The following is a 27,461-nucleotide window of genomic DNA, read 5'->3' on the forward strand; positions in this document are numbered from 1 at the left end:
ACAAATTTGCAGTCCAAATACATGACAGCCTAAAGGAGAAAGGGCATAAACTGGTGAAGGTGAGGGTGTTCTAGTGGCTTTGCAGTTCAGGTTTTTTTCCATCCCATGATGTTGCATTATTAAGCGTTTGAATCTGTTCTGTGCAGGACCCTTCTCACAAAAGGGGAGCTCTGATTCTTACTGCTGGTATGTACTGCTCATCCATACTGCCCGTTCCATCTCGCCCCGGCGGTGGCGAGGGAAGGTGGGTTAATGAGGACAGGAGCTATATTTGTGTCCTGTCAGAGGTCTAGTTACACTAAAGCTGGAAAGCAAGGAGAGTGCAAGACACAGACTTTTTTCCAGAGGTGATTTCGCAGTGGCTTTCTGCTGCTGGATGGACACACCCCGCCAAAACCAGTAAAGTGACCTGGTTCCTCACTTTTGTGAAGTATTATATTGAAAACTTTGCTTTTTTTAAAAAAAAAAAAATTACTATTACTTAAGACTGTTACAATGAAATAGAAGCATGGTAATGGAAGTAAGCAATGAAATACTAATTAGTTAACTATCAAGAAGGTTATCATACTGAAGGTGTGACTTTATGTTTAGAGAAATCTCAGGTTCAAATCCCATACTATCCTTCACAAAAAATGTGAAATTCATCATGTCCTAAATTCGGGAGGTTTATGCAATGGTATTACCTGGATAAGGTCCTGAAATGTGTAATTCCTGGGTTTGCCATCAGTGTTCAGTTAGGCTCCACTGAATTCAGACTTTTTCCCCTATCTCATAGGTGTGCTGGAAAGTAAAACCCATTAAAAATGTGACAGGATCTCTGAGAGTTCTGAAAATTCCTATGCAGAAAAGACAGTAAATCAAAATTTTGAAATTTTAATAAGATGGGTAAAACCCAGCAGTGAACAGTAAGATCTGAGGAATGGATGAAATCAGTCTTGCTGGCAGAAGTAAGCAATTAATATGAAGACAGAGTAAACACTCTTCATCTCAGGATTAAGCAAAACAGGCAGCTCAAAAAAACCTGTATTTTGCATTTTTCCTTACCCACATATGCTCTCTCTGAAGGGACAGAAAAAATTGACATTTCAGAGTTTTTTTCCCATTCCTTAGTCTGTTTGAGTAAAGGTGACTCTGGCTCTGTGCAGTAAGGGCCATCTCCCTCCCCCAGATCAATATATTAATATGACTTATCAGAAAGAGAATGAATTGTTTACTTTAAAACCTCAGGATCCCATAAAGGGCGAGGGAAAGGAGTCCACTGGAAACAGAGGCTTTCAACAGCTGACCACTGCTGGGAACTCGTAAAAGAAAACCAAGACCTCCAAAGATACAGTGATACTCAGCAAAATGTCACGCAAGAGAATCTCAGTTCTGACAAGCCCTGACAACACACCAGAGGATCATTTGGCAGTTGTGTCAGATGGTAAGTGCCTTCCTCTGAGGAAAAGGAAATGCTAAAATGTATTAACAAAAATAAAATAGTGCAGGTGAATTTTGAATACTAAGCACTTCAGCATATCAAACTATCCACAAATGCCTGTGGCCTGTCTGTGTAATATAACAGGATTTAATGTCTTGTACATAGTGATCTCTGCCTGTACTTTTAAAGAGATTAGGCTTTTATTAGTGTCAGTGGGAAACACACCAGAAATGTTTATTGTTTAAAAAAAAAAGGAGGTGATGGGGAAGCTGACAGCAAGTGTGGTTAGACTTCACCAGAGTTACAGGAATGCTTCCATAAGCCTGGATATAGAAAAAGGACAGGTTCTGTGATCCATCAAGATACTTCTTGAAAAACCCTATTGTTTTTCACAATGATCTTCTCAACTGTAACATTCCAATAATATTCTTTATACAAACGTCTAGCAGAAGAGAAGAAAAAAGTGGATTTTATTTTCTCTTATGTTTATGCTTTGCTTTCTCCCTGTACTGACCTGTAACGTTCCCGTTGCTTCAGGTTATTTTCTCCATTGCAGTACCAAAAACTAGTGGCCATTTCTCTTTCTTTCATTATCTTTTGCCTTGGAAATATTCCTGTTGAATTGCTGGAAGCTTCCACGTAGCTGTGGAACCATCAAACTGTCTGCTTGCAGCTGCATCATTTGCCTAGCTATCTACTGTCATACACGTTTCACAGTCAAGTCTAGAGGCACTTCTGCCAGGGCTCTGTATCTGCCAGTGACTGTCGGACTTTTCATCACAGAACTTAATTAGAGTAGGATCTTGCCTGACCTTTCTTCTCTGCTGCAGAGAGAAAGCTGAGTAAAATGTGTATGAGGAAAGGTAAGGGGAGAAACCACTAACGCTGTGATGAATTAGACAGCAATGAGCAGTACTTCTGTTCCTTTGGCATTCAGTTCTCACTATCACCAGCTAGAGCACAGGCACATTTAGTAAAAACAGCCTCGTGGACATCAGGGCTACAACTGCGAGGCGCATCCTGACTAGACAGACCGTGTTCTGGGCGTGACCGTGTATTTGCCATCATTAATTCAAAGGACTCGGGGCCGTTTTGATGCACCAACTGTGCGGCAGCTCCCTTCCTTCTTTTAGAGATGTTTCCTTCGTAGCTGTGATTGCACAGTGGCCTGACCCGTGGGTCTGCAGATCTGCCTGCAGCTCTGTGCATGCCTTCAGATGCACAACTCCCTCTCCCTGCAGCAGCTAGAGACTTACAATGCAGAATCACTGAAGGAGGAAAAGCACTTGCAGGAGTTTCAGCCCTGGCCAAGCATTTATAGGCTTGCTTCCTTGACAAGGATGGGAATGACAGAGCAATTGTAATAATCATGTTTGAGAAACAAAGCAGTTGACCTGGTAAGCAGCCAGCAAAGGTTCATTTCTCTGCTGTTTAGCAGCCAAGGGCCACTCAGAACTCAGCTCGTACTGCACGCTCATGCCGTCACTGAGGTTTCATTAGATGTACCTGCAAATCGGTAGTTAAACCGGTCCAGAGCCCTAATGAGTCTGCACTAACTGATCAACACTGCTTGAACTAGATTACATTTAAGAAAAAGACCCAGAAAAGACACAAAGTTGAATCAAACAGTAAGGATTGGAGCGGAAATACCTGCTACGCTGTGCAGAGTACACTGGCGGTTCAGGTGTACTCAGTACCTGTCGGCAGCCAGCTCGTCGCTCTGCGCTGGTGTCTCCTCTCTGCTGGCACTTCTGCTGCTGCAGACAGAGCGAGCTAAATTTCCCTTCCTATGACCATCTGCATTTGGGAGCCCCAGGCCCTCATCCTTTATCCCTTCCTGTGACAGCTCCTTCCCCTGTCCGAAACCAGGGCTGCTGTTTCTGCAGTAGCCCTCAACCTGCATCTCATCCGGAGAGCAGATTCTTTCCTGAGTGGTTTCCTTCACAGAGCCTCGCCTGCTCCCCGCAGGCCCCAGCAGAGCTCACAGGAGCTGCCCACACGCGATCGCTGACTCTGGGCACGCGGGGCTGCACTTCCCCCCAGTCGCAGCGTGCCCCGATTCACGCTGGGGACTGCCGCTCCGACTGAAAAAAGATGGCACTGACAATGGCGACCGCTTGGTCTCCGCGAGTACAGAACTGTGGTTTTCCTCCCCAGCTGTACCACATTCAGCATACGTACCTCAAAGGTTTAGATTTTACAAACAGCTGACGATAGAGATTTGTGCCTCCCTCCCTCGTTTCTCAGCTGGAAGGCATGATGGGAGCGGACAGCAGACTGGGAATAAAGCAGAAGCGTTAAGGCTATTAACGTGTGGGAGTGACACATCACCAGGGCAGTGAGTCAGGAGAGATGTAAAGGATGAGATTGACAGGAAGGCTAAGCCCATGAAGGAGTTCTCAGAGGATCTGAGTCTGTCTTTTGAATGCTTCAACTTGCTTAACGGTCTTTTGCTAAAAGGCAACCAGAGCCAGAAGACTGTTGGAGAGTCTGGTTTTATTACATATGGGTGGCAAATGCTCCTGAACCTGTAAAACTAGGAATGCATTTACTGAGCTTAAAAAACCCTGAGAAGGATAGTTTAAAAGCATTATAGCAAGACGTTCCACCCTCATCTCCTGGCACAAAACCACAACTCCATCCCCTCCCATGGTGCTTAGTCTAACCAGTCCATACAGCATTCTTTTTTGAGTCAGAAAATTCAAGTTTTTAGTAGCTATAAAAAACATTTCAGTACTCGGCACACACAAAATCTACCCAAATTCATGCAAAATGGAACACTAATGTTTAATGTACTCTGCTCTCCTTGAAAGATTTTTACCAATTCCATGGGAATAAAGGAATTCCACTCTGTGGTCTGTCTCTTCTTTTACTTTTTTTTCCCCCTTCTTTAAGTTAGCAGACTTCATTACAATGATTTATTAGTTATTATTTTGTTATTCCTGCTAATGAACATTGACTAGCTGGCTTGCACTTTCACAGAGCTACACTCTACCTGCACAGGTCAGTGTTTCTTCCAGTTAATATCCAACGTGATCTTGCACAGATGATCACGCTAGTTGACAGTCTTTATAGACTGAGGAAAAAGTAGATACATGGAAGAGTAAGATACAAAGGCACTACTATTCACCCAAGCTCTGGTTTCTAATCTCCTCCCTTCCCTGTGCTCCTCCTTCTCTGTTTTCTCTGCTTCTCTGCAGTATTCAGATGGGATGATGACACATAAATGAATTTCCATGGCTTTACAAATCACCATGCCTCATGTGACCCTCAGTCACTGTTTCTGTGCTCTTACTCCACTCCTGACAAACAGGATGTTTTACAGGACTTTTTATACTCACTGAGGATGTGCAGAAGTGTTATTAGACTTGCAGGCTAAACAAATACAGAAACACTCTCTGTCCTATTAAACCAAAAAAACTGTCCTGGGAAGAAATGAACCACCACAGTCACGTGCATGTTAGTTCACTGCTTAATTCACTGTCGCGTGGGTGTTAACACACCATACAAGAACCGGCATTGAATAAAATAGCTGAAGTGGGACTATGAGTACAGACCAACCCGGTGTATTCTAAGTAGGCTGGCTCTAAAATGCTGGTAAAAACAAGTATATGGAAAACAAATATAATCTTTAGCATCGTGATTCCTCAGATCTAACATGGCTTTATAAAAGTCAGATGCTTACTCTGAGCTGTCACCATCCATAAGAGGAAGAAACAAGTCCTTGCAGAGAATGCTTCATCCCTCCCTTCATTAATTTGTCTCTTAAGACAGGACCAATTACTTTCTCAAGGTGCCTGTCCATCTCCTTCACCTGTAAAACACGCTTAAAGCTACCTAGGTTTTAGATTACTACAGCTAGCTTAGACAAAATACCTCAGAGAAATATGGAACCCCACTGTCTCCCACTTCCTTGGTGAGAATCCTGATGTACCATGTATAAATAGGTGTAAACATGGTCTTTTCTCTGTGTTTTGCAGGTCTCTGAAGCCCCCGTGCTGCAGCCTGCAACGTGTATATATTACTCCTTCCGTGGACTAATGATCTGCTCCTGCCAGAGCTGTGGAGTGTGACAATGGTGTTTGTGTCCAGTCTATCAAACGCCATTATCACACTAAATAGCTACTGGTAGACAAGACATCAATTCAGAACTGTAGCAGTATGTTTTCCCGCCATGCTGAGGAATAAATAACCTTTCTACGTGTATGTCACAATGACTCTGCTCTTTCTTCTCTAAGCAAAAGCACCATCACACGTGGGCAATACACACTCTGCTACATGCACTTCCACATTCCCATTGCAAAGCACACGAGTCCCCTTTAGGAATCACTGTTACGATGTCATCATGAGGAATGTGGATTTCATTGCAATCAATGGGGTGGTGATTACCTCTGAAAAAAAAGACCAGCTTGGGATTTTCTTTTTCCTGTTGAATTGACCAGGACAATAGAATAGTGAAGCCAATTAGCTGACGTAGTGAAACTGCTGGCTCTTATTTTGGCACCAAATTAAAACATACGTTTGGAACATTAACTGACTGAGATGTTCATGACATTTTTCAAACAGGACACTTTCCAAAATTTTGATAAAAAGCTATTACCTCTAACCTTTATTTATTCAAATGCTTTCAGCTGTGTTCCCTTCCACATCACAACTGTATGTACAATTTGAGCACCACGCTCAAGTCCATTGACATATTCTAAACCTACTGGTTTGGGAATGGTCACAGTTTCCTCATAGGAATTCTCTGAAAAATATTGTAAAGAATAGGAATCATCTGTGGGAACTTTCAAAGGGCTTAACGAAAGTCAGGCACCAACACTGCACTGAGAAGCCTAAATCCCATTGAATAATCCAAGATTTAGGCTCACAGAATGTTGTGCTCTGGTTTGCAATGGGAGTGGTAACGTTAATATTCATCAGCATGTTCCAAACTCCACTTTTCCTCTGACTTCTAGCGCTCAGTAACCAGGCACACATAATGAACAGGAAGCTTCCTAGGGCTGTGATGTGTAGAGTGCTGCTGGAAGAGAGCAGAGGTGAATATGTGAAATTTATCATTTATAGATTATACTGTGTGTTTCCATTTGCAACCGATTTCCCAACAGAACAGCTTGAATGAGTTACTTAATTTTATTCCCTAAACCTTTTGTTCCATGAGTTATTGCCATGGAACAGTCATTAGCAATATGTACTGCTGGACATTAATGGAAGAACTACAATGTTGAATATTAAAACCGAGTTCCAGTCTAGATATTTTTAAAAGAATTCTCAGCACGTGAAATTCTAGTAACACAACAGGCCTTCGCAGAGGAACCCAGAATAGGTTTCCTAAACCCTCTCCATATCCTAATCACTCTTTGCATTCACAATTTTCTTTTGTGACCATCTGTTCTGAAAACCTGCACTGCCCCTCTGTGCAGGTATCTGATACAGCAATAACAGGTGACTGAATGGAGAGAAATCCAGTAGCCTCCTGATAAATTAGTGCAGAACAACTCTTGCAAAAGGAAGATAAAGCTTACTACCTACGGGAGTAAGAAAGACTTTTTGTTGCTTTTTTTCCCTCTTCCAACCCTGCTGTCCCAAATAAACATCAGGCACAGTGATGGGGAATGGGAGGGCGCAGGGGCAATGCTAAAGGAGGTGGAGGAGAGGCAGGAGCACGACAGCGGACATGTGAACGCAGGGACAAAGCACGTGGCCCGGGAAGCCAAGACCTTGGGCACGGCCCCAGCTCCGCAGCCGCTCCTTCACCTGGTCAATCCGCCTCCTTTTTCTCGAGCCCCCGTCTCCATCCGGGAGGATAGAGGAGAACACCGCCTGTGTTCTGGCCCCTTTGACATCGTTCCGAGGGACATAAAGTCTCTTTTGAAAGACTTGTGCCAGATGCTTACCCACTGCTGTCCCACTTCCCTGACAGCATCCTTCCAGTATATATTGCACCCCTTGGCCTCCTCTTCCCTGGTCCAGTTTTGCTTTCAGGAACAATAAATCTTAATCTCAGCTACCAGATAAAGCATGAACGGATTCCTCTCTTCGGATGTGTCCTACAGCACACAGAGAGCTCATTCAAACCCATTTCTGTGGCAGCAGTACCAGCCTTTTGGTGTGTGCCGCGAAGGCTCTCTGCTGGGTCCTGCTGACAAGCCCACCCCTGTTAGGTCACTCGATAGGGACCTGTCCCATCACCCAGCTGCAGCTGTGACACCATGCTGCCATGCACCTGACACAAATTAGCCACAGCAAACCAGCAGCTCCCATCACCTGATCCCCCGTGCTGCCCTACCACCAGACCAAATGCATATCTAGTGTGTGTTTGGGGGAACATCAGCACGACTCAGGGGGTGAGCTTTTAGCTGTATTAAAAGGACTGCAGGTTCTTTGTGAAAAGGGTGGAAAGGGAAAGGTGCGGGCTGGGCTGCCCAGAAGCATAAGGTTGGGCCCTATCCTTTGTCTGAAAGGAGCAGATAAATGAATTGGAAAGACTGATGTTGTGGACCAGATCCAAAACGTCTGGCACAGACCACCTGTAAGACCACTTCAGCGTTAACAGTAACGAGGGACACTGCTCTGCTGCCGCTGCAGAACAAGCAACCTCAGCCATCCATAAACACAGCCAGAACCCAGCAGCAACAGAAAGGCTCCCAAAGCCAAAATGCTCCCGCTGTCCAAGGCTCAGCAAATCACGGTAATTTCACACCCACAGTATTTTATGGCAGACTCACAGTGAAATCAGCAGAGCAGCAGATAATTATGGCTCATTTTTCAAAAGGTCTTTGCTAAGAACAAGCTTCTGGCTGTGGGAATCTTTGTGCAGGTGAGTTGGGGGGCGGGGGTGGGCAAGAGAGCTGGAATTCCTTTCTCTTTTCTCTGGCTTTGCAGGAGGAAAGCAAAAGCAACCTTGTCTGCAAGGCACTCTGTGTAATGTTTTTGCAGCAGCTACTTTTCTTCTCAACCTTTGATTGAGAAAGAAATTAGGTCCCTTCCCTCCCTCACCATGCCTGCAGTGCTTTCTAGGGAGCCCACACCAGTCCTGCTTGGCCTTCTCCTGATTACTGGCACTGCGATTTTTCTTATTCAAGGAACATCTTACGCCGTTTCTCTCCTCCCACTCAGTAAGCCTCATGTGCTGCTTGCCCAAGCACAGTATCTGTACCAGATGGACAGAAAGAGCTGGAGATTTCATCTGTCATTTCGGACTAGCTCTACAATCTGCAGTGTCATCACAGCTTATTCCACATCATCCATTCTTTCAGAGATGCAAAGCATGAATCACCACTGCTGGCACTCCAGTGGTGGAGTGGCAGTACAGGCTCCCCAGCTTCCACTTCTCATGTTATTAAAGGAAACCCATTTAAAATACTCAAACATCCATGTAGGCAAACAGTTCCTAGCCTTCCCTTGGCACTCTGTGGTAGGACAGCAGTGTAGATTAATTCTCTGTCCCTATTACTTTCTTACTGCTGTGCTCTTAAAACTTAAAAATTAATCGTTATTTCCTGAGGCTTTTATTGTAGAGCAACATGACCTTTACAACACCCACACAAGTATTAGATATGCTAAAGTTTCTTGAAGAGAAAAAAAAAAAAAGAAGAAATTAAGGCATAATGGAGGTGCATCCCTGCAGTTCACTGTTAGGCTATGTGAGGTTAAGCTGCAGGAGTTATACTGAAAAGTTCCTCCAATAAGAATTGCATAAAATTTTCTCTTGCTGTGTGGTATAAGGAATGGATTGGGAAACATACTGCCTGTTTCCTGATGGGCTCCTCCATCTTCCATCTCCTTGAAGTGGTAAATATTCAAGGCACAGCATCTGAAATACACCAGCTGCCTTGTGAAGGTGCATCCTCTGGAGAGCTGGGGCTGAGCAGCTTGTGAAGCAGGTGTATGCACGAGGACGGGGAGCACGTATCACAGCGCTGCCATCGGCCCTGCATCCGGGGCTAGGCAGGCGTAGACTCAAATCCTGAAACGCAGCACTCTGGCTTTTTTCATTTGGAAACTTGAAATGAAGAATAATCTAACTTCTGTGGCAAGAATCAATCTTCCCGCACAGGTAAAAAATGCTGCAGATGTTTTGCTTAAAAGTTTCTCAATTTCCCAGTTTTAGAGCAACTTCTTCTGCACTCCAGACATCTCTCCCCATATTTCAGGACCAGGCTGACTGTTGTCTATGCACGCTGACTTTCTCCTGTGGGTGAGATTGCTATTTAAGATCTAAAGCTGGAACCAGAGTCTACAGCTGATCCCCAGCACCTGCACACTGGTTTTCAGAAGTGCAAGCTGTCTTCCTGAATCCGTGGAGGACAGTCTACTCCGGTTCACTCGCTGCTACCACTGAACACTTCTGAACATTCAGGTGACATTTTCAAATGTACTCCAGGCTCCATTTCAACAGCAACTGAGGAGGCCAGTTTCCACTGAGCAAGAAGTTTCTAAGGATTACTTTTTGGAAAAAAGATCAACTTAAGAGTTATGTGTCTAGTATTTTGTGGATTTGGACTTAGACACTGAAATGCCTTGGGTGTTTTTGAAAAACGTTACCACTGGAGCTCAGATGTGTTTTAAAGCACTTAAACACTGTGAGAGACTGGGTAAAAAGATCAGTTTATCTCAGGGACACATACATCTAAAACCCCAATACCTATAGGCCATTCATGTGATTAATTACTTCTGAACAAGAAGAAACATCCTGTAGAAGCTTTATTGACTCCATTCTTGAGTGTTTTATCCTTGTTAGTCTGTGTAATAGAATTTAAACCACAATGCATTAGGTGCTTCAGCCTAAACTACAGCAGTGCCCTCTGAAAAGCGTAACATTTTAAAATTGCTCTCAGGACACAGTGCAATTCATTCGTTCTGTGTGTGCTTAGGAATATTTATTAATATAATAACACAACTGCTAACAGCAAGAATTAACCTCTAGCTGCTCCTTTAAAAAATCGGTTCCAGTTTCTGCTTTGCTGACGTCTCTGCTGAGATTAGAATACATGTTTATTTGACCTGCTCACAAAACCCATGCTTTGGTTGCCTTACGTGAAAGGCAAAAAGCAGACTTTGGCTCAGATTAAAACACTGCCTGTAAAACAGGGAGCTGTTTCTCCCATTCATCTCAGTGGCCCATTAAATCTAGAGCCCAATGAGAACACTGTTTACCCTACTGATAATTACTACTTCACTGCTTCTGATTTGGCAGACATCCAGCTGATGCACATTGCTAACACAGGCACACCAAGGTAAAACCACAGTTCTACACTAGGTGACTCTTCTTCTGCCATTGAAGCCAGTGGACATAAACAGGACCAAACTTTCCTTTCCCTGCCTGACTTCTTGGTGTAGACCTTTGTAAAAGTTGAGTTTAGATGCACTCAGCTTTCATTCTTTTTCAGATAGCCAGGAAATACTTCCTGATACAGGGTATGTATTTTCTGTAACAGCAAGACTAAGATGGCTAGTTATCAGTCTTCAAAGAACAGCAATTATTAGCAGAATACTTTTTTTAAAAATCTGACATGAAAATTTAGACATGGGCAGACAAACAGTCTGTTAATCATCATTTCCCATCATTTTTTGTTACGCACTCTGGAGCTTTCTCTGCATCACCGTCAGACTATCTAAATTTTAAACTCTATATTGTGACCCAGAAACGTCAGTAAGGAATTGAGGGGGCCTGCATAGACAAGGTATTCCTGCCACGGAGTGCCTGCCTGTCAAACGAGACAGACGGGAGGGCGGAACGGAGCTCAGCAAGTGTGAAAGAGGACGGGGCAACAAGGAAACAAATAAAAGGCAAAGACTCAATTCTCTACTTCCCTTAGATACGGTGAAGAGCAATCATCTGAGTACCACGACAGAGCAAGGTTTTAAAACTTGTCAAAATGGCTTTAACCGGAGGTAATCAGTCAAGCATTTTCTACTTTTGGTAGCTATTAATGTATAATTATTTCAATGTAATTGCACATGTAGCTGAACTCAAGGGCAATGACTGAATTTTAACAGGATCACGTGACATTATTATAATTGAAGCTTTTGTTCTATTACAGAAAAATAACTGCTTTAAACCACTGTGTTGCCAGGTTTTCCTATTATATCAGTTAGACTTTCCACTGACAGAAATTCAGCAATTGTGACTCACACAGTGTTGTAATACATCAGCAATCTAATATATCTATTAACAAACAAAATACGTTCCATAAACTCCTGAGCAGTGGAAAAGCATCCATTTTAGTGGGGTGTATGTCTATTTAATCCAAATATGATGGTTTGTTATTATAAAATGCTCAGTGTACACATTTACCCTGTGAGATCAATAATAAGAAGATGAAAATTAGCTTTTGAGTACAGATGTCAAGTCTAGTTGAAAGATGAATGAAAAATATATAATCCATCAAAACAGAAATAAAACCAGAATGTGGCCTGAGTTCTTAATTAATGCTCCATCAGTGGGCTTGGAGGACAGTTCCCCGGAGAGGAGAACATTCTAAAAGATTCACTTATGCTCACTGCCAGAGGACAAGGATGTCATCACCTTTTCTTTAGGAGGCAACACAGAGCCTCCTGTATTGCTCGCTGTATTGCGTTCCACGGACACATGGAGCACAAACATCCTCATTCAGACCTACGGTTTCTTCTGTGCTTATTTTGGCCAACAGGTGCAAACAACATTTTCTCCAAGTTTTTGATTAATGAATAAGGAAGAAAGTTATCACTCAGTTCTGCAAACAACTGCAGCAGTGGGACTGTGGTCACAGATGGGTGCTCCAAGAACATCTAAGCTTAGTCACTTGCAGGATCAAGACCTCTATCTTTCCAGACAACAACAGTATTGTCATCAGTACTGAACACACCAGGAAAATGCAGTAAGGTGATGAAATACCAACAAAACTGGTTCTCTGATGTTGGTGGGGGGGAGCATTGGTTTCCCAATACGCTCTTAGAGATCAGAAATATCAGGAAGCAGAACGCTTGAGAAGGGAAACAGGAGCAAATTTCCTTCGCAAAGATGCTACACACCACTGTCATACTCAGTGTTTCTTGAGCAACCAGCAGTGTCCACTTCAGAAAGGCAGGGCACAGCTAGGGAGAACCTGCGGTAAAGCGAGGGCGGGCTGCAAGCATACCCGGGCACACGGGCAGTGTCTGGGTCAGGCAGTAACCCCCGAGGGAACCCTCTCTATTTAGAATCACAGAATCATCTAGGTTGGAAAAGACCTTGAAGATCATCTAGTCCACCGTTACTTACAGCAGCGCGTGAGGGAGGTCATGTTCAATGGCTACACCAGGCCCCGCTTTTTTTTGTGCAGGTTTCTTACACTGTCCCTCGGCTCTGATGAGCCAGCAGCCTCGCAACTGGGGTGCGTTACATGGTCCAGCGCTCTGCTGACACACACGGCTACGGAAGAACTGGAGAGACCTGTGGTAAACGTTCCCTCTCCCCTGATGGGAAGCTGTCAGGAGCAGAGCTGCCATGGAGACCCTCCCCATCCCCACAGGAGGGGAAAGGGTGACGGAGCTGGGCCCAGTGAGGCACGGTGCTGGCCTCGCAGCACAGCTTCATGCAAACCGCCTGGCACGGACGTTCACGCTCCGACAGACCCAACAGCTCCAGCTGCAACGCGACAGAGCGCCCGATACACCCCATCCCCACCACCTTCTCCTCCCCGCCACAGCTAGCCAGAACCGTGAGCCGCAACAAGCACTGAGAGAGCACAGAATTCCAGGCTCAGATAAACAAGGTGCTAGTGACTGCCGGGCGGCGGCGGAGGAAAGCAGCTCGCTGCCATCCCCAGCACAAGGTGCGCTGCCCGGCCCCGCGCGCTGTCCTGCGCTCACACAGACCAACTTCTGCTACCTGAGAGAGAGGTGGGTAAACTCAGACTGGTTCCTGGTTCCTGAGACACCAGGACAGTGGGGCTCTTCCCTGCGGCACAGCTGGTATCAGTAAGACCATCTGCCACATCTCCCTTTCCTTCAAAACACCTGCTCTGGGTACTTTTCTGCCTCCATCCTCTTGTGATACTTCAGATTCTCAGCAGCAGCACAGCACTGTCATTCACCTTTATTTTGAAATGAATGGCTTCCCATCCTCAGTAAGTTGTAATTGTTTTGTCAAGGCGTCATTCTCAATGTTTTGACTCAGATTTCAGTCATACTTAGTGTTTTCATCTTTTTGGCATTTTCCATTTAAAAACTCATCTTTCAAATAGTCTTTCATACATTTAATTTTACGTGGACTACAATACCATCTTAATTTCTGCAGTATCACTTTGCAATTGGTCTCCTCCACCGAAGTTAGCAGAAAACTATCAAAAACTCAAATGCTTCAGAACTCTGGAAAACTTAATCTCATGTAACAGTAGAAATTTAAATGCAGGTTTCTGTCTGACACTGCTTCCTTTTTCCTCAACAGAGAGACACAGGCACTTTTTTGACACAGTTAATCTGACCTATTTCAAATGTTTGTTTTTCAGATGACCTGCACTTTGCTCTGAATTCCATTGAGAAGACCTCCATTAACCATCAAGGGAGCCCAGGATGACAAGCCTAGATGTTACATCTACATTGCAGCCAGATGAGTTTCTGTCCTTCGTGCCAGCCAGTCCCCAACAGTTTATCTCTTATTTGGCATCCGCTGCTTATCAATACAAAGCAGAAACTACCTGAAATCACTTTTCTCTTCCTCAGCACTGATGGGACTCTTACCCACAGGTGCTGGTTTCTGGCACCACCTGTTCTTTAGTAATCACACAGGGTAAGAAGCCTGACAATGTTCAGTGTCTCTATCCTGTGTGAGGCACTGCAGGCTGGGTTTTCAACTGCCACCTACAGCAAACTTGTTGCAGTCCTCCGACATGCATCATTCCCTCCTCCGGCTCTAAATCTCCGCGTAAGCTACACTTAAGTTTAATGCAGCGCAGTATCTTTTTTCGACTCTGGCCCTGCCTAGGCATTTTGGATAAATCGTGACTCTTTAGCTGACAGGTATGGGCCCAGGGTACTGGTCACGTTCCTTCAAAAAACAACTCCGTGCTACCCAGAAAAGTCATCGTACTCATTCTAGTGGAAAATGCTGCAAGGTACTGAAATACTCTCTGTGTGTAAGGGTTTATTTCAGATGGTAGAAGGCTCCAAACTACCCTACAAGACGATCAGTGCGAGCACAACAGTGCCGTGCCATGGGGTTAACCATAGATTCAAGGAAGCTTGCATGGAAAGCAAGGAATTCTGTGGAGAATCACACAAGTTCCCCATCTTTAAGCTGATGACATCACTTTGTGAGGACCTTAAAGGTACTAGTTAATGGGGGGGGGGGGGGGGGGCAGAAAACAGATATGTCCGATCATGAATGGCTTTGTCTTGTATTAAAAGACATGTAAGTGGGAGAAAAAAGATACAAGAATAGGATTATAGTAGGATTACAATATGCAAAAATCTGGGAAAGAAAACAATTTTTTCTATAGCAGCCTGAGCAATAATACTGTGCAAAACTTCTACTAAGTGGCATCTTAAATATATTGATGTTTATGTAGCAGCTGAACCCACGGGGTCACAGGCACGTAGAAGGGGAGATGTTCTCCAGTGACCTGTGGCATGCTCAACGTCCAAGACTCAAAATGTGCAGATACCAATATATAGAAGGGTTGTAAAATAATCCAGGCAGATGGCTTAGTTTGTCTTCAAAACCTTGCCCTGGTGTTAAATGTCAGGTACCAAGACCACAGAATCGATGACTTCAAAATAACATCACAAGGCAAAAGACTCAAGTTATCCCCCGCCAGGTCACTGGTGCCTGTCACTGCTACACATCCTCCAGAGGAGTTTCCACAAGATGGGACAGGGCCACTCAGTGCTCCGAAGAAATGACGTCTCTAGGTTCTCTCGCTTTCTTAGGCACTGTTTTCTTTATAGTCGATGAGTTTGGTAGATTTTTGCTTTTCATGGATGTTGCTTTCCTCTGTTTTTGATGAGTGGTTCGCAGAGATTTCAGCCCCAGCATCTCACAGTACTTATTGCACTGGTGGAGGGCTCTGAACTGCTCAATGAAGGAAATCGAGCAGTTGCCTTTAAAACCTTTGTATCTGTAGTAACAAAGAAAAAAAAAAGAGCCAAATGGAATTTCAAGATTCATTTTCAGCACAGGGAGGCAGAGTATGACTGTCGACTCATAAGCAGCTTGAAAACATTAAGCAAGTCTCTTCCACCATGCTGTTTTGAGAAGCACTAACTCAGTCACAGCAAATCAAACTGAGCCATTGAGAAGCAAAGGAAACCCGTAGTGACAGAAGCAGGAAACGGGTTAAAGAGGGATAGTTCTGTGGTCTGTGTCCTGGCTACTATTTTTCATTTCATTCAGTTGGGAATATAATTACCTGCTGGCTAACTTTGTCTCAGTAATATATGAATGAAATCCACTGTACAACGTTCTCCATAAATAGTCCTTTTGACCACCATGAAGAGACAAGCGTGCTGCAAGAGGTGCTGTCAGAACCAGAAGCTGTTTTCCTCCAAACACGTATGTAACCTCTGTGCTACGCTCCTCCCTCCCCCAGGCTTGACTGCAGGCTCTGAAGGAGCCAAGGCTCTCGGGGAAGAGGGAGGTCAGGAGCGTTCCTGAGCATCCCATCTCACCCAGCCTTCGCAGTTCCCGAGCCACCACCACAGCTCCCACTGCTACCTGCCCTTCTTCAGCGGGCTAGTAAAGCCGGGGAGAAGGCAAAACACATACCCATCTGCCCCCACTTATATCTAACTGTCCTGTTTTGCATCTCTAGTGTTCCTCTACAGAGAAGAAACAGAAAAGCAGAAACCTCAGGCTAACTGCTTTCCTAGCATCAGTAATTCTGCTCTAGGGGGAAAGAAATCTCTGTGGTAGGTAAGGCAAATCTGAAAGTTTCTCTAGTAATATTTATTGCATATTCTGGCACATGCCAAAATGGTAATGTACATTGGCAGTGCCCCTTACAGCCAAAAGAATCATCTATACATTTTGCTGCTGCTTTTAAACGCTGTCACAATTGCCTACCCATGGAGGATGGATCCCAAAAGATTTCAGACAAGCTGTGCCAGCCATGATGATAAAGACTTTGCTGATAATTGTAAGGTGAACAGCAGACCTTAATCTTCTAGGGAATTAAGTTATTGCTGGTGGTTAACTTCAATAAGAAAAACTATTTTGGAGTTCAACTTTCTCATCATAAGTGTTTAGGAGTCCTTTTGTCTTCTCATAACAATATTTTATTTTCAGGTTCTTCTCTGAAGTCAGAGTTTTTGAATGTTAAATACATATTTCAATGAAATAAAGCTCTGAATGTATTTTACTATTACTTGTCATGTGAAGCTGTTCACACCAGAGAAGTCTACCCTCTAAGTTAAACAGGTAGTAAGCCTGCCCTGCTCGAGAGAAGCCACACAGCCAGATGAACCTCAAAGGGCTAAGAATTTTTTTCCTCTCCTCTCAAGCTCTGTGCTTGTTTACCCAAAGGAAGTTTAAGAGGAGTGCCATTGTTACTCCAGGACTACACCCTGGAGCTCAGCAAGATAATGAACTGCTCTCGCGATCCTCTGGATTAAAAACAGACTTGAGACTTTGTACTTGAGCTCCTTTAGTATAGCCAAGTGGTGTCTACTCCAGACACATCAGCAGAACGTGAGTTCCACAGGCAAACGTGCCTGCGCTCAGCAAGAAAATCTCTTTGTATCAAGCACTGATCCTGACTCTAGAGACTAGTTAAAGCAGAGCAATGCACTGCCAGCAATAACTTCGACCAAAATGTTTTTATTATCGTGAATATCCAATTAACTGTTGGGTCTTTCTAGTGAGTGCCAGTGGCAAGAGCAGCTGCTGTTCGAGCACCTTCTGGTGTCCTGGGGTGTCACTGCTGGGTGCTGCAGCAGCTGTGCAAGAGGAGGTGAAGAGGCTCTGGGCCAGCAGCCTCTGGGTAGCATCTGCTTCCTCTGGTATCTGAAATTCTCCACTGCTGCTGCAGGACTGACTGAGAGACTTCGTTTCTCCTGCACTTTGTGTAGGTGTGTTCTGGCAGAAACATTAAGGATAAGTAACCTCCAGGGCTATCAATTAGGTGATAAGTTTCACTGCACTGAGTGCTGACTATTTCAATTTGTGGCTGCAAAATGACCACACACTCTTTCTCTTGCTCTCTTTTTTTCCTAGGTAGCCATTTTGTTACAGCTAAAGAAAATTTCTTCAAAAATCCACTTTTCTCATGAAGTAAATAGAAGTCTAAATGGCTTTCCTATCTGTATTTGGTATTTGTCACTTCCTGTATGTCTTTGAGGGAACATCTAAACAAAGACCAGAAACAGTAGCATTTGCTCAGATGATACCATGAGTAAGAGACACTTTAAATGACAATTGAATGATCTGCTAACTAACTTTAGCTTTGGAATTCAACATACGCCAGAAATATTTGCAGTAAAAGAGCATAAATATCTTGTGAACAAGAGACAGAACATTTATATTAAAAACGTGATTATTTTAGTTTTACTAGCTTTGCCCCTAAATCAAGCCATCCTCATTTCCCTTCTCTTAAATAACAGGTTTGCAGCTGATCTTGTGGCTATGGGAATACTCCGTGTCCATTCTGGAAGCTGAGAGGCACGAGTGAGCCTAGTTTGGCTCCACAGTGTGCAGACAGCCCTGGACTTACAGCGGGCCATAGGAAAACTCATCTACAGCTGTGGGACTGAAGTTTCACATCGGAGCGCTCCCAGCTGTTGGCTGTTTGTTAGACACTGCTCCCACCCAGCCCCGCTCTGTGCTCCCAGGCTGCAGCCTTTCTTCTGGACAGACCTAACGGCCACAGCCCTGCTGTAACCTGGCAGGGCCTACGAGCTTCACTCCAACCCTTCCGCGCTGTTACAGCTCGCTGTCCGTGTAACAAGGGGAAGGGCTCCATTACCCAATGGCTTCTAATCTGCACAGTCCGTATTGTTCTCACAGGTTTTGTGTTCGGCAACACCAAACTGGCCATCAGCCTTTAAAAATTTTATTTTGCTCAGCATGAGCTATTAATTCACTGACTAGATGACTGATAAATAAAACCTGGACAGAATTCCATCTCCCCAACTTGACAGCTGGGGGTTGACCCAAACCAAGTCTTCCTTAAATCTGAAGGGGGAATGTTGGATTTGTCCCCAGGCTTAAACTCCCCAATGCCTCTTATTGCCACGTTGAGTAAAACTAAATTTATCACTGCCCTGAAACCAGACAGACTTTCAGATCCACATTTGGCAAACACCACTCCTATTAATCATCATGACCATGGGTCACTGTGTTCCTGATTCCTTCATCTTTGCGTTTACCATTGTTGGATAAATACCTGGGCACTTGTGCACAGCTTCTCAACGGGCTCGCTGTTTGCACTTAGAAACCAGCCACTGTGTTGCATTTGTTTACGTTCGCCAAAGACTCTACGAATTATCTTATTTAAAGGATTGATCTCCTGACTCTGGTGCACCCCAGTGGCTACATTAAAAATACTTTCCAGGCTTTTCAGTTTCTAGTTGGGCTTCGCCCTCTGCTGACAGAAACTGTATTGCAGCTACTTCAGCACATTGAATAAACGACCCTTTGCTTTGGGTTCGTCTGGTTTCCAATCCACAGGTAAACCAGATGCAGGAAGGATAAAAGATCAGAATTACTTTGAAGAGTGTTAATTGTTGAAGACATCAATCTCTCCACAGCCTCTACAGAAAGGAGGGCAAAGATGAAGGTAAAAGGATACATAAGTGCTCATCCAGAAATATTTTTTCAGACTTGGAACATGAGTCTGGGCCTCCCAAAAAATCATTAACAGCAATGAGCGATGCTGAATATAGGTACAAAAGTTTAATATATGCTGTTTATTCTGCTTAGTTTACAAGAAACACTGGGGGATAAATAATGTCCATGAATAATTCATAACTGTTGCTATATTGGCTTTTGCAAATTCATCACTAACAGTTTGCACTATGACATTAGATTATTTGAAAGCTTGACTGTACCATGAGCATGGCAGGGGTGGCGGAGATGGATTTTTTTTCAGTTTTTTTTTTTTTAACCACGATCACAAGTTTAATCTTAGAGTGAAATTACAATTGTATTTAATTTACATTCCAATCACAAACAACACGAATGTTCATCCATTCATCAAGGATCACAGAAGCACTTCCCAAGGGTATTTTTGGTTTGCCTTGATGTGATTGTCCCAGGCTTAGAAGAATTGGAAGCAGAGGACCTGTCTGTGGTCAGTGAGGTCATTACCTCTGCAAGGAGTGGTTGAGGAAACTAACAATTCTTATAGGCAATTATACCAAAAAATCTGCTTTGTATCTTCTCTAACAATACAGTTAAAATCCTACCAGTAGCATACTATATTTTTTTAGTTAAGTAGGACTATGTACATTCTCCCCAACACGTGAGACAGACAACCTCTCACCAGCACGGCTGCACGCTACCAAAAGCGGCAATAGCCAGCAGTACAGATGAATTCTGTGTACTTGTTTGCTTTCCCCATGCATTTCTGCTCAGAGAATTAAAAAAATCAAACAGCAGCTACTGATGCAGAGGTGTCCCTTCTGGGAAAGCAGCACAAAAGAAAAATACAGGATGAGGAAAAATCTGTTCTCCTGTAGCAACATCATTAGCTAAATGGCAAACAAAATGATACTCAACATTCTTGGGAGGTTGTTCATGAAGGGAAATGATATTCCCTTATATATGACTGAGGTGATCCTTACTACAGCTTACATTGCATATTCATTTTTGTCACTTCACCTTCCTCTTCCCTAGTCCAACGTGTGCTTCTATAGGAGTAATTTCCCATAGTGAGCTGGACAACAGCATCCCTTAAAGCATTTCTATAAATCTTCTGATGCCAGAGAACAGTGTCACCTAAATAAAATTTTTATGACTTCTTTGTTTTATAACAGGATGATGCAACTTCATTTCAATTGATTTAACTTTGGATCCACAGCTAAAAGAATAAATCAGTGTAAATTCTGAATGGATGCCAACCTGCAAATGTTCAGGATCTTCCCAGAATATCCTGAGGTCAAATTTTTTAATAATTTAAAAGATACAGTGAGGTTTTTTCCCTGTACCACAGGTAGATAGACAAGCTCCAGTTTAGTATAAAGACTGAATACATACAATCGGATCTGCTTTTTCCTGCCAGTTTCTCACAGCAGATATGAATTTAAAGCAGTGGTCCCAGGCAGGTACCCCCAGCCCCTTTCCCTGCCCAGCAGCCAGCTGATTTGAATGGCTGCCTGCACTGCTATTCCTATCAATGGCTCTTTTGGCCTGTGGTATAATTAGAAGCTTTAATTAAGAGAAACTTAAGAGAAGTGGAATAAAGTTAGAACATTAAAGGCCTATATCTTTACACACATGTTTAAGTCTCCCCAAAAGACCTGAAACCATTGCAATACTACTAGGAAACAGGCCTCTTTAAATATTCTGAACAGATCTTTTGTTATAGGTCAGAATAACTGCTTCTGAGAGGAGAAGAGAAAGAGATACCATCAAATCTCTTACCACATTTCCTTTTTTATCAGGTAAGTGGCCTATACAAAGCTGAACAGACATTTTCCCTCCAGCCATGCAGCTGACAAGAACAGGGGCTCAAGAAAAGCTTATTATGGTCACTGCCTGCTATAGGAAGAAAAACTCACAGAGTTCTAAACTAAGAAAACAGTCTTTATAAAAGCTTGTGTCAAATGCATATTTCTAAAGCTTTGGCACTTTTGCTGGCTGCAGGAGGGATTTCAGCTGCGTTCTCTCATGCAGTCCCTGCACCATCCCCTCAAATTCCTTTCAAAAAGGGCAACGCAACCTCTGGCCCCTTTCAGGGCTTCTCCTTCCGCAGTGCCCACAGAGCTGTGGAGAGCGGAGCAGGCTTGCCCGGGCGCTGGCAGCAGGGCCCAGCAGCGGGGCTGGGTAGGGGTAAGGGCCCGTACGGGCATTTGCTGGGGCATGTGCTGGTGAGCGCGAGCCCAGCAGCAGTTCCAGCCCCAACAGCAGGCTGGCTTCGAGGCGCCTCCTCTGTGGTCAGACCCTCGGGACAGCACAACACCAGGTCTTCCACTGCACCCCAGGCTGGAGCCAGTGCCGGCCCTGCATCCTCAGCCCTACCTTCTGCTAGCTGACACAGCGCCATGCAAAGGGCCTTGCTTACTTGTAAGTCACTGGAGACCTTGATTTCACTCATGAAATGTCCTCTGAATAAGCCTGTTCTAAGGGAGGCATGAAGCAAAAGCAAAGCCCAATCTACAGTGTAGCCTCATCCTTTCAGAGCAAAATAAATGTGTTTCCTTTACAGGCAGGTTCCCATAAATATGGACAAAAAGAAGTTAAAAGAGTCAGATAAGGATTGGTTTTTTCCAAAGTTAAAGCAAGAATAAATTTCCAGTGCACTCTCCCCCAACATATTTACACTGTGAAGAGACTGATGTGTAAAGCAAAACCATGCTGTTGAGAAATAATTTTTTACTCACCCTTTGGCCAGTGTTGCTATGCCAACGTCAGTTAACTTCATTCCTACACCTACAAGGCATCAAGGAAACAGAAAGCTTATGTTACACTAGAGTTTCTAGGAGTATCTTCAGATTCAAAAGCACCATACATAGAGGCGTTAAATCTTATTGATTCATGGTTTTAATTTTAATTATTTGTCACCATTTTTTCAAAACATTTTAAAGTAACCCAATTAAAAATAGGATGTTTGTGCTCTGTGTCACTAGCAGTTTCTAGAAGCCAGTCTCACACCAGCATTTTACAGACAGCAAGGGGATAAACAGAGCATAACTTGTTTCCTGTGCTAGACAGCCAGTGGGGAAAGGAGGGGCTACACTTTGATATCTGCATTTTAAGGAACATACAAAATCTTTGCTTATGCACCTGCATATGTGTATATTTATTTACAGGTTTTGTGGTTTTGATGCTTTGCAGACCTGGACTACAATGTTTATCAGTAGGAATTGTAGATTTGCTTTGCTAATCAAATAGCAATAGGTCAGTCAGCCTTATTGCTACTTTTTGAGTGAGAGATCCAAAGTTAAAAAACCTGGGTTTTTTAACCTGTCCCTTTGTTGACTTGTTTATAGGCAAAATCCAGTCCTGCAGCATGCAATTTTTTCTGTTCAGGAAAGTGAGAGTCTCAGGGCCATTTTCCTTGGAGAATACCCCCAAAATCTCAACTGTTATGCCTGGAAAATGCAGCCTAGGTACTCAAATGAGAAGATGATCAGAGAGGAAGGATGTTTCTCTTCCACAGCAGCAGGTATGTTGTCCTTTGTGGCAGCAATCATGATAGAGGCTCAGATACCGTTTCTGCTGTTGTGCTCCCCTCAGGCTAGGACCTCATTCATTTTTCTCCCTTTAAATTACTTCAGGGGTCTCATTTAGATGTCTTGTTGCCAATTTTCCTGCCTTCTCTTGTTAAAGAATATGGGATATTTTCTAAGATTCCACTCTTTTTGGTTTTCTTTAAGAAGGGTCTGTCTGTCTCTGTTTCAAACACATCTGTGAGTACTGTGTTGGGTACAGGCCCAGCATTTCAGCAGTCAGGAGCTGTCACACCCATAGCAGCCTAAGGGCAGCATTTCATAAATGCAAGGAGGGCATTTCTTCACAATTATTCTTTTTTTGAAGGAACATGTTTCTTCAAACCTAGACAGGACCTGACTGTGGAGCACTCTTACTGTTGAGAGATTGTTGGTAAATAGTTAAATACAAGAAAAAGTGGAGTACTAGGATGTTATTAACAACTGAAGTCTTTAACTCAGAAGATATTTCATTAACCTCTGGGAGGTGAGACAGTAAGCCAGTCTTGACTCATATGGAGTGTCCTGATTTATTAACGGGACATGTGGAAGAACTAGTCTCCATTAGGAGTGTAAGATTTGTTTTTTCTTTCCAAACTGTCTTCTTAAAAGGACATAGGTGAGGCAAAAATTCACTTTCTCTGCTGATTAGATAAACATCATAATAAAGCATAGGTTAATAGATGTTAGCCCCTGCTGCCACAGTAGGCAATTAATGTCTTTCTGTTCCCTAGGATAACACACACACAAATGAATACAGTGCACTTAAGAGAGGCTAGAAAATAAAATATCCTAACTCTTTTTTATTCTGATCTACACGAGGTGCTGTATAAGACAGGCACAGGGCCAGGGTAGTGTCAGCATCTGGAGACTCTGCCCGTTACAAGGTTATGGAAGGAGCACATTCAGCGTTGCCAACAGGGCACAGAAAGCCAAGAATAACATTGCTCAGAAATAACTGTCTGGGAGTTCTGCAGTTATGGGGATTGACTCTGAGCAGTCACCAGCCTGTACCATGGGAAAACCATTTTAATGCCCCCACTCAGATAACTCACCTTGCAGATCAGTGACAAGCAAGCTCCCGTTGGTCTTCTCATACACCCAGTGCTGGAAGGTGCAACACTTCTGGCCAGCCTCTGAGTCTCTTCGCAGGAAATTTACTTCCTTGCCATCCTTGACAGAGTACTTCACAAATTCCCCAACCAGCTCCTCCTCCACTGTTGCATAGGGGATGTTATTAGCAGGGCGATGAACAAGAAAAATAGGAATGATCCTGAAATCAAGGGATAAAAGATAATAAAATCCAGAGAGTTCTGTCAATGGAGGAGCAAGAAACAGTCAAAGTGGCCAGTGAACTCAGAGAGAGAATGAACAGCTACCAAGTCTAAACCAAGCCAGGAGACATCTGGATAAGACTGGGATCTTCTAGGTAGAGAACATAATCGCATCATCCTTTATGTGCTTATTTCTTTGTATTATTTACACACATGTAATTTTTTTCACAGCATGCTTTCTAATGTTGTCCTACTACATACCTAAACTCTGCACAATACAGGGTGCTTGCTTATTTGGCAGTATCACTGCTTTAGATGCTGGGGCTGACTGATGCATAATTCAGTCTTTGTGGGGTGTTAAGCACCTGCAAATTTGATCCACTCCAGAAACAGCTTTGCCCAAGACCAGCCTAAAGGGAGGATTTCTCAGACTAGACTTCTAAAACCTGACACATCCAGAATTGGCAAACACTTTTGAGAATGAAAATACAAAGCAACTACTTTACCAAGAAGTAAGAGGAAACAAGAAAGTCTCTGGAAAGATCATCAGATGCTCAAGACAACTTGGCTAGAGTGAAAATCTAGAATCTGAAGATTCTGGGACTTTGACAAAGTTTGGATCCAGGTCAGAAAACTTCAGCTACTTCTGTATAAAGTTTTCAGGAAATTGTAAACTTGAAAACATTTGTCTTATTTTATTCATTTAGAAATTGAGCTAGTTTAGCCAGAAAGATTTACAAAGTTCTGTAGGAATCCAGGCTAGGTCCATTTATGTCTAAAGATGCACCATGCCAAAACCTCACATCCAATATCGAATAAAATTTCACTTGGGGTTTCATGGTCTTCCCAGAGAGAAAGAGTGAACAAATGGGAGAAATGACTGTCACCACAGAACAGGTTTCTAGTTACTTGCTTTCTTATCAACAGTCTTATCTCTTAGAGCAACACTGCCAGAGGGGGGTATAGTTCCTTCCAGACATTATTTGTACTGCATTCTGGAAATGGCAGAACTGTGAACCTACGCACGTGCTCTATAGACACTGAAAGGAGGTCTAGAAGAATTAGTCATGGGACGGAGAACCACATATAACCAGAGCACTTCTGTGTAAGTCTTCCAGTCCTAGTCCACGATCAAGCTTTACTGACATCATTAATTTATGGGTTGTTGTGATATTTTATCCTTATCGTTACAAGCACATGCAGTTAAACTGGTACAAATGGCCTTTATACCAGTAGTTCATTTCTTTCTAAGGAACAATCACTGCAACTCTAGGCACTTGTCTAGTTCTAACCTACTCGCTCAAGGTATGATATCAGCTGAACTCTACCAGTATCATTAAGGTGAACAGCTTTTGTTAGTATAGAAGGCTCCATAGTTTCCTATCACTGCACACAAAGGAAAATAAATGAGTCACTGGTTAATAGAAATGTTAGTACTACTTCATTGTGGAATTATCGTAAGTAACCTCAAGAGCACCAAGTCTCTCTCTATCCCCCTCCTGCCCTTTTATAACTGTCCAGCTGCCAGGCCACTGACTGTTACAGGGCAGTGCTTCCTCTGTCATTTCCTCAGCTTGCTCTTACAGTCAGACATGCACAGACAGGCTAAGGCTGTAGCTTTAGAGCTAACTCTGGAGAACCTGAGTTACTGATGTGTTATTAATTGGAGCTGATTTTAATGATTTTTAATGATTTGGAATGATTTAGAGTAACTATATAACCAGTTATGCTGCTACAAAGTTCTTTTTTAAAGTCCCAGGCTGAGACCATGTAGACTAGAGATAATCATTAACCAGATTTCTATACAAAGAATAAGACTCCTGATGAGGTGCCATTGTTAGACTGTTCAGTAAGGAAGATTTATTGCCCTGTAGACCAGGTGTTCTAGAAGTTACATTGTGAAAGGGCCTCAAAGCATGTTAAAATTGCAATGTGAGCCAAAAATCCTTGGGTCAAGGGCATTGGACGGTCTTTCTTTTAGGTCAGTAGTCCGTGGTGGTCGCAAAAGCAGCCCCCCAACTCATTCCAGGACTCAAGCGCGCGTGACCGGAAAGAGGTGGGAATAAGAAAATGAGTTATGGGAGTTAACATGTTTATGTATGAGAACTTGATTAATATGTATGACTGTATCCTATATAATCAGCACGCTACACCAGTTAGGTGTGCACTGTTGGTGAGACACTCCCCTGCGCACCCGACTGTTAATAAAGGAGCGTCTGCTTATCTACATCCCATTGGTGTTGATAAGTTCTTTTATCCCGTTTTGGTGACAGGCGGACAACATTTCTCTATTTATCTTCTAAAATGTTGCAAGGAATATACGCTCTTTTAAATACAAGTATGGTCTGACAAGGGCTGGCTAGAAAAAAGGAATCTAGCCTTAAAATTTTCAAATTAAAAAGCAAACCAAAAGCATATGCACATGATCTCTTTTTGCTCCTATCTGCTGTCTTCCAGCCAATTATTTAGAATAAAGCACCAGATCTGAACCTTCCATGTGCCTATTATTTGCACCAGACTTCAGTTTTGATAGGGTACATGCTCGGTCTCTCATATCAAAGCTAGAGGTTATATCCCATGCCTAGAGAAATCTCTCACGCACTAATTTTGCCAAGAGCAATATATTTCCAGAAAAGAAGCTGACTTGCACAAATATTTTCCCTAAAAGATTTCACAGCCATCTCCATCACCGTTTCTAATCCTGAAAAGATGGCTTTAAGGAATCATTCCAGAGGCTGTGTTTTAAGTGGTCCTTTTCTCCAGGGAATCAGTGCAGATGAGCAGATCTTGTGTCACCTGACTGGAGATGGAGATTTAACCTGTTGTCAGGCACGTAGGTCTTAGCCTTGAAGCAAGGCAGATGGAATTTCAAATATCCATTGCAAATTCAACTCTGCAGTAGCCTGACACTGGAACAGCAAGTCCTTTGAAAAAGATCCATTACCAAATCCTCAAGGTGCCACTTTCCAGCCTCAGAGGCAGAGGCAAACCTTTATTTAGCTATTAGTCTGATGTACATATATTTGGGAAATGGAAAACTTCTGAAATTAAGTAGAGCAGTCTTTGGGAAAACCTAGAATCAGAGTTGAGCTTTCTGGCTTAAGACTCTCTATACATAGAAAACCTGCCTAAAGAGTGACTTCATACCAACTTCAGGATGATCAGGATTTCTCTCAAGAAATCATTTTTAATGGGAAATTGGAAGGCCTGACTTATCCCCTACTGCTGTTGCCAGATGATACTAGTAGTATCACCTACTGGTGTTATTTCACTAACATGAATAATTTCCTCTAAATTTATATCAAAATCATGCCTTTTGCCTGCTATTTACTATCTTTATTCATTATCCTTCTCTAATGGGAATGGAATCTCTCTCACCACCTGGGTACTCAGTACAATTTAGGTAATGACTCCAGCTGTAACACTGTTCTTGGGATTCC

General features: G+C 43.2%; 1 protein-coding gene and 1 long non-coding RNA gene across 5 annotated transcripts in view; one reads left to right on the plus strand and one right to left on the minus strand.

The window, feature by feature from the left end:
* The window catches only part of LOC141918908 (alpha-protein kinase 2-like), an 87,057-nt gene that overhangs the window by 27,300 nt on the left and 32,296 nt on the right, over positions 1–27,461 (minus strand). For 2 of the 4 annotated variants that reach the window (XM_074813854.1, XM_074813853.1), the window contains 3 exons: positions 23,803–24,020; positions 21,920–21,968; positions 14,916–15,501 (listed from right to left, as the gene is read on the minus strand). In XM_074813854.1, coding sequence (XP_074669955.1) covers positions 15,267–15,501; positions 21,920–21,968; positions 23,803–24,020 — 502 coding nt within the window. In that variant the 3' untranslated portion in view covers positions 14,916–15,266. Of the gene's footprint in view, positions 1–3,601; positions 3,698–14,915; positions 15,502–21,919; positions 21,969–23,802; positions 24,021–27,461 lie in introns of those variants that run through there. The other 2 variants (XR_012621827.1, XM_074813855.1) reach the window with 2 other exon arrangements.
* Positions 1,246–5,634, plus strand: LOC141918911 (uncharacterized). Its single transcript, XR_012621828.1, has 2 exons — positions 1,246–1,423; positions 5,401–5,634. It is a non-coding gene; the product is annotated as an uncharacterized LOC141918911 (long non-coding RNA).

This window comes from Strix aluco, chromosome Z, assembly GCF_031877795.1.
Source record: "Strix aluco isolate bStrAlu1 chromosome Z, bStrAlu1.hap1, whole genome shotgun sequence".
Lineage (NCBI taxonomy): Eukaryota > Metazoa > Chordata > Aves > Strigiformes > Strigidae > Strix > Strix aluco.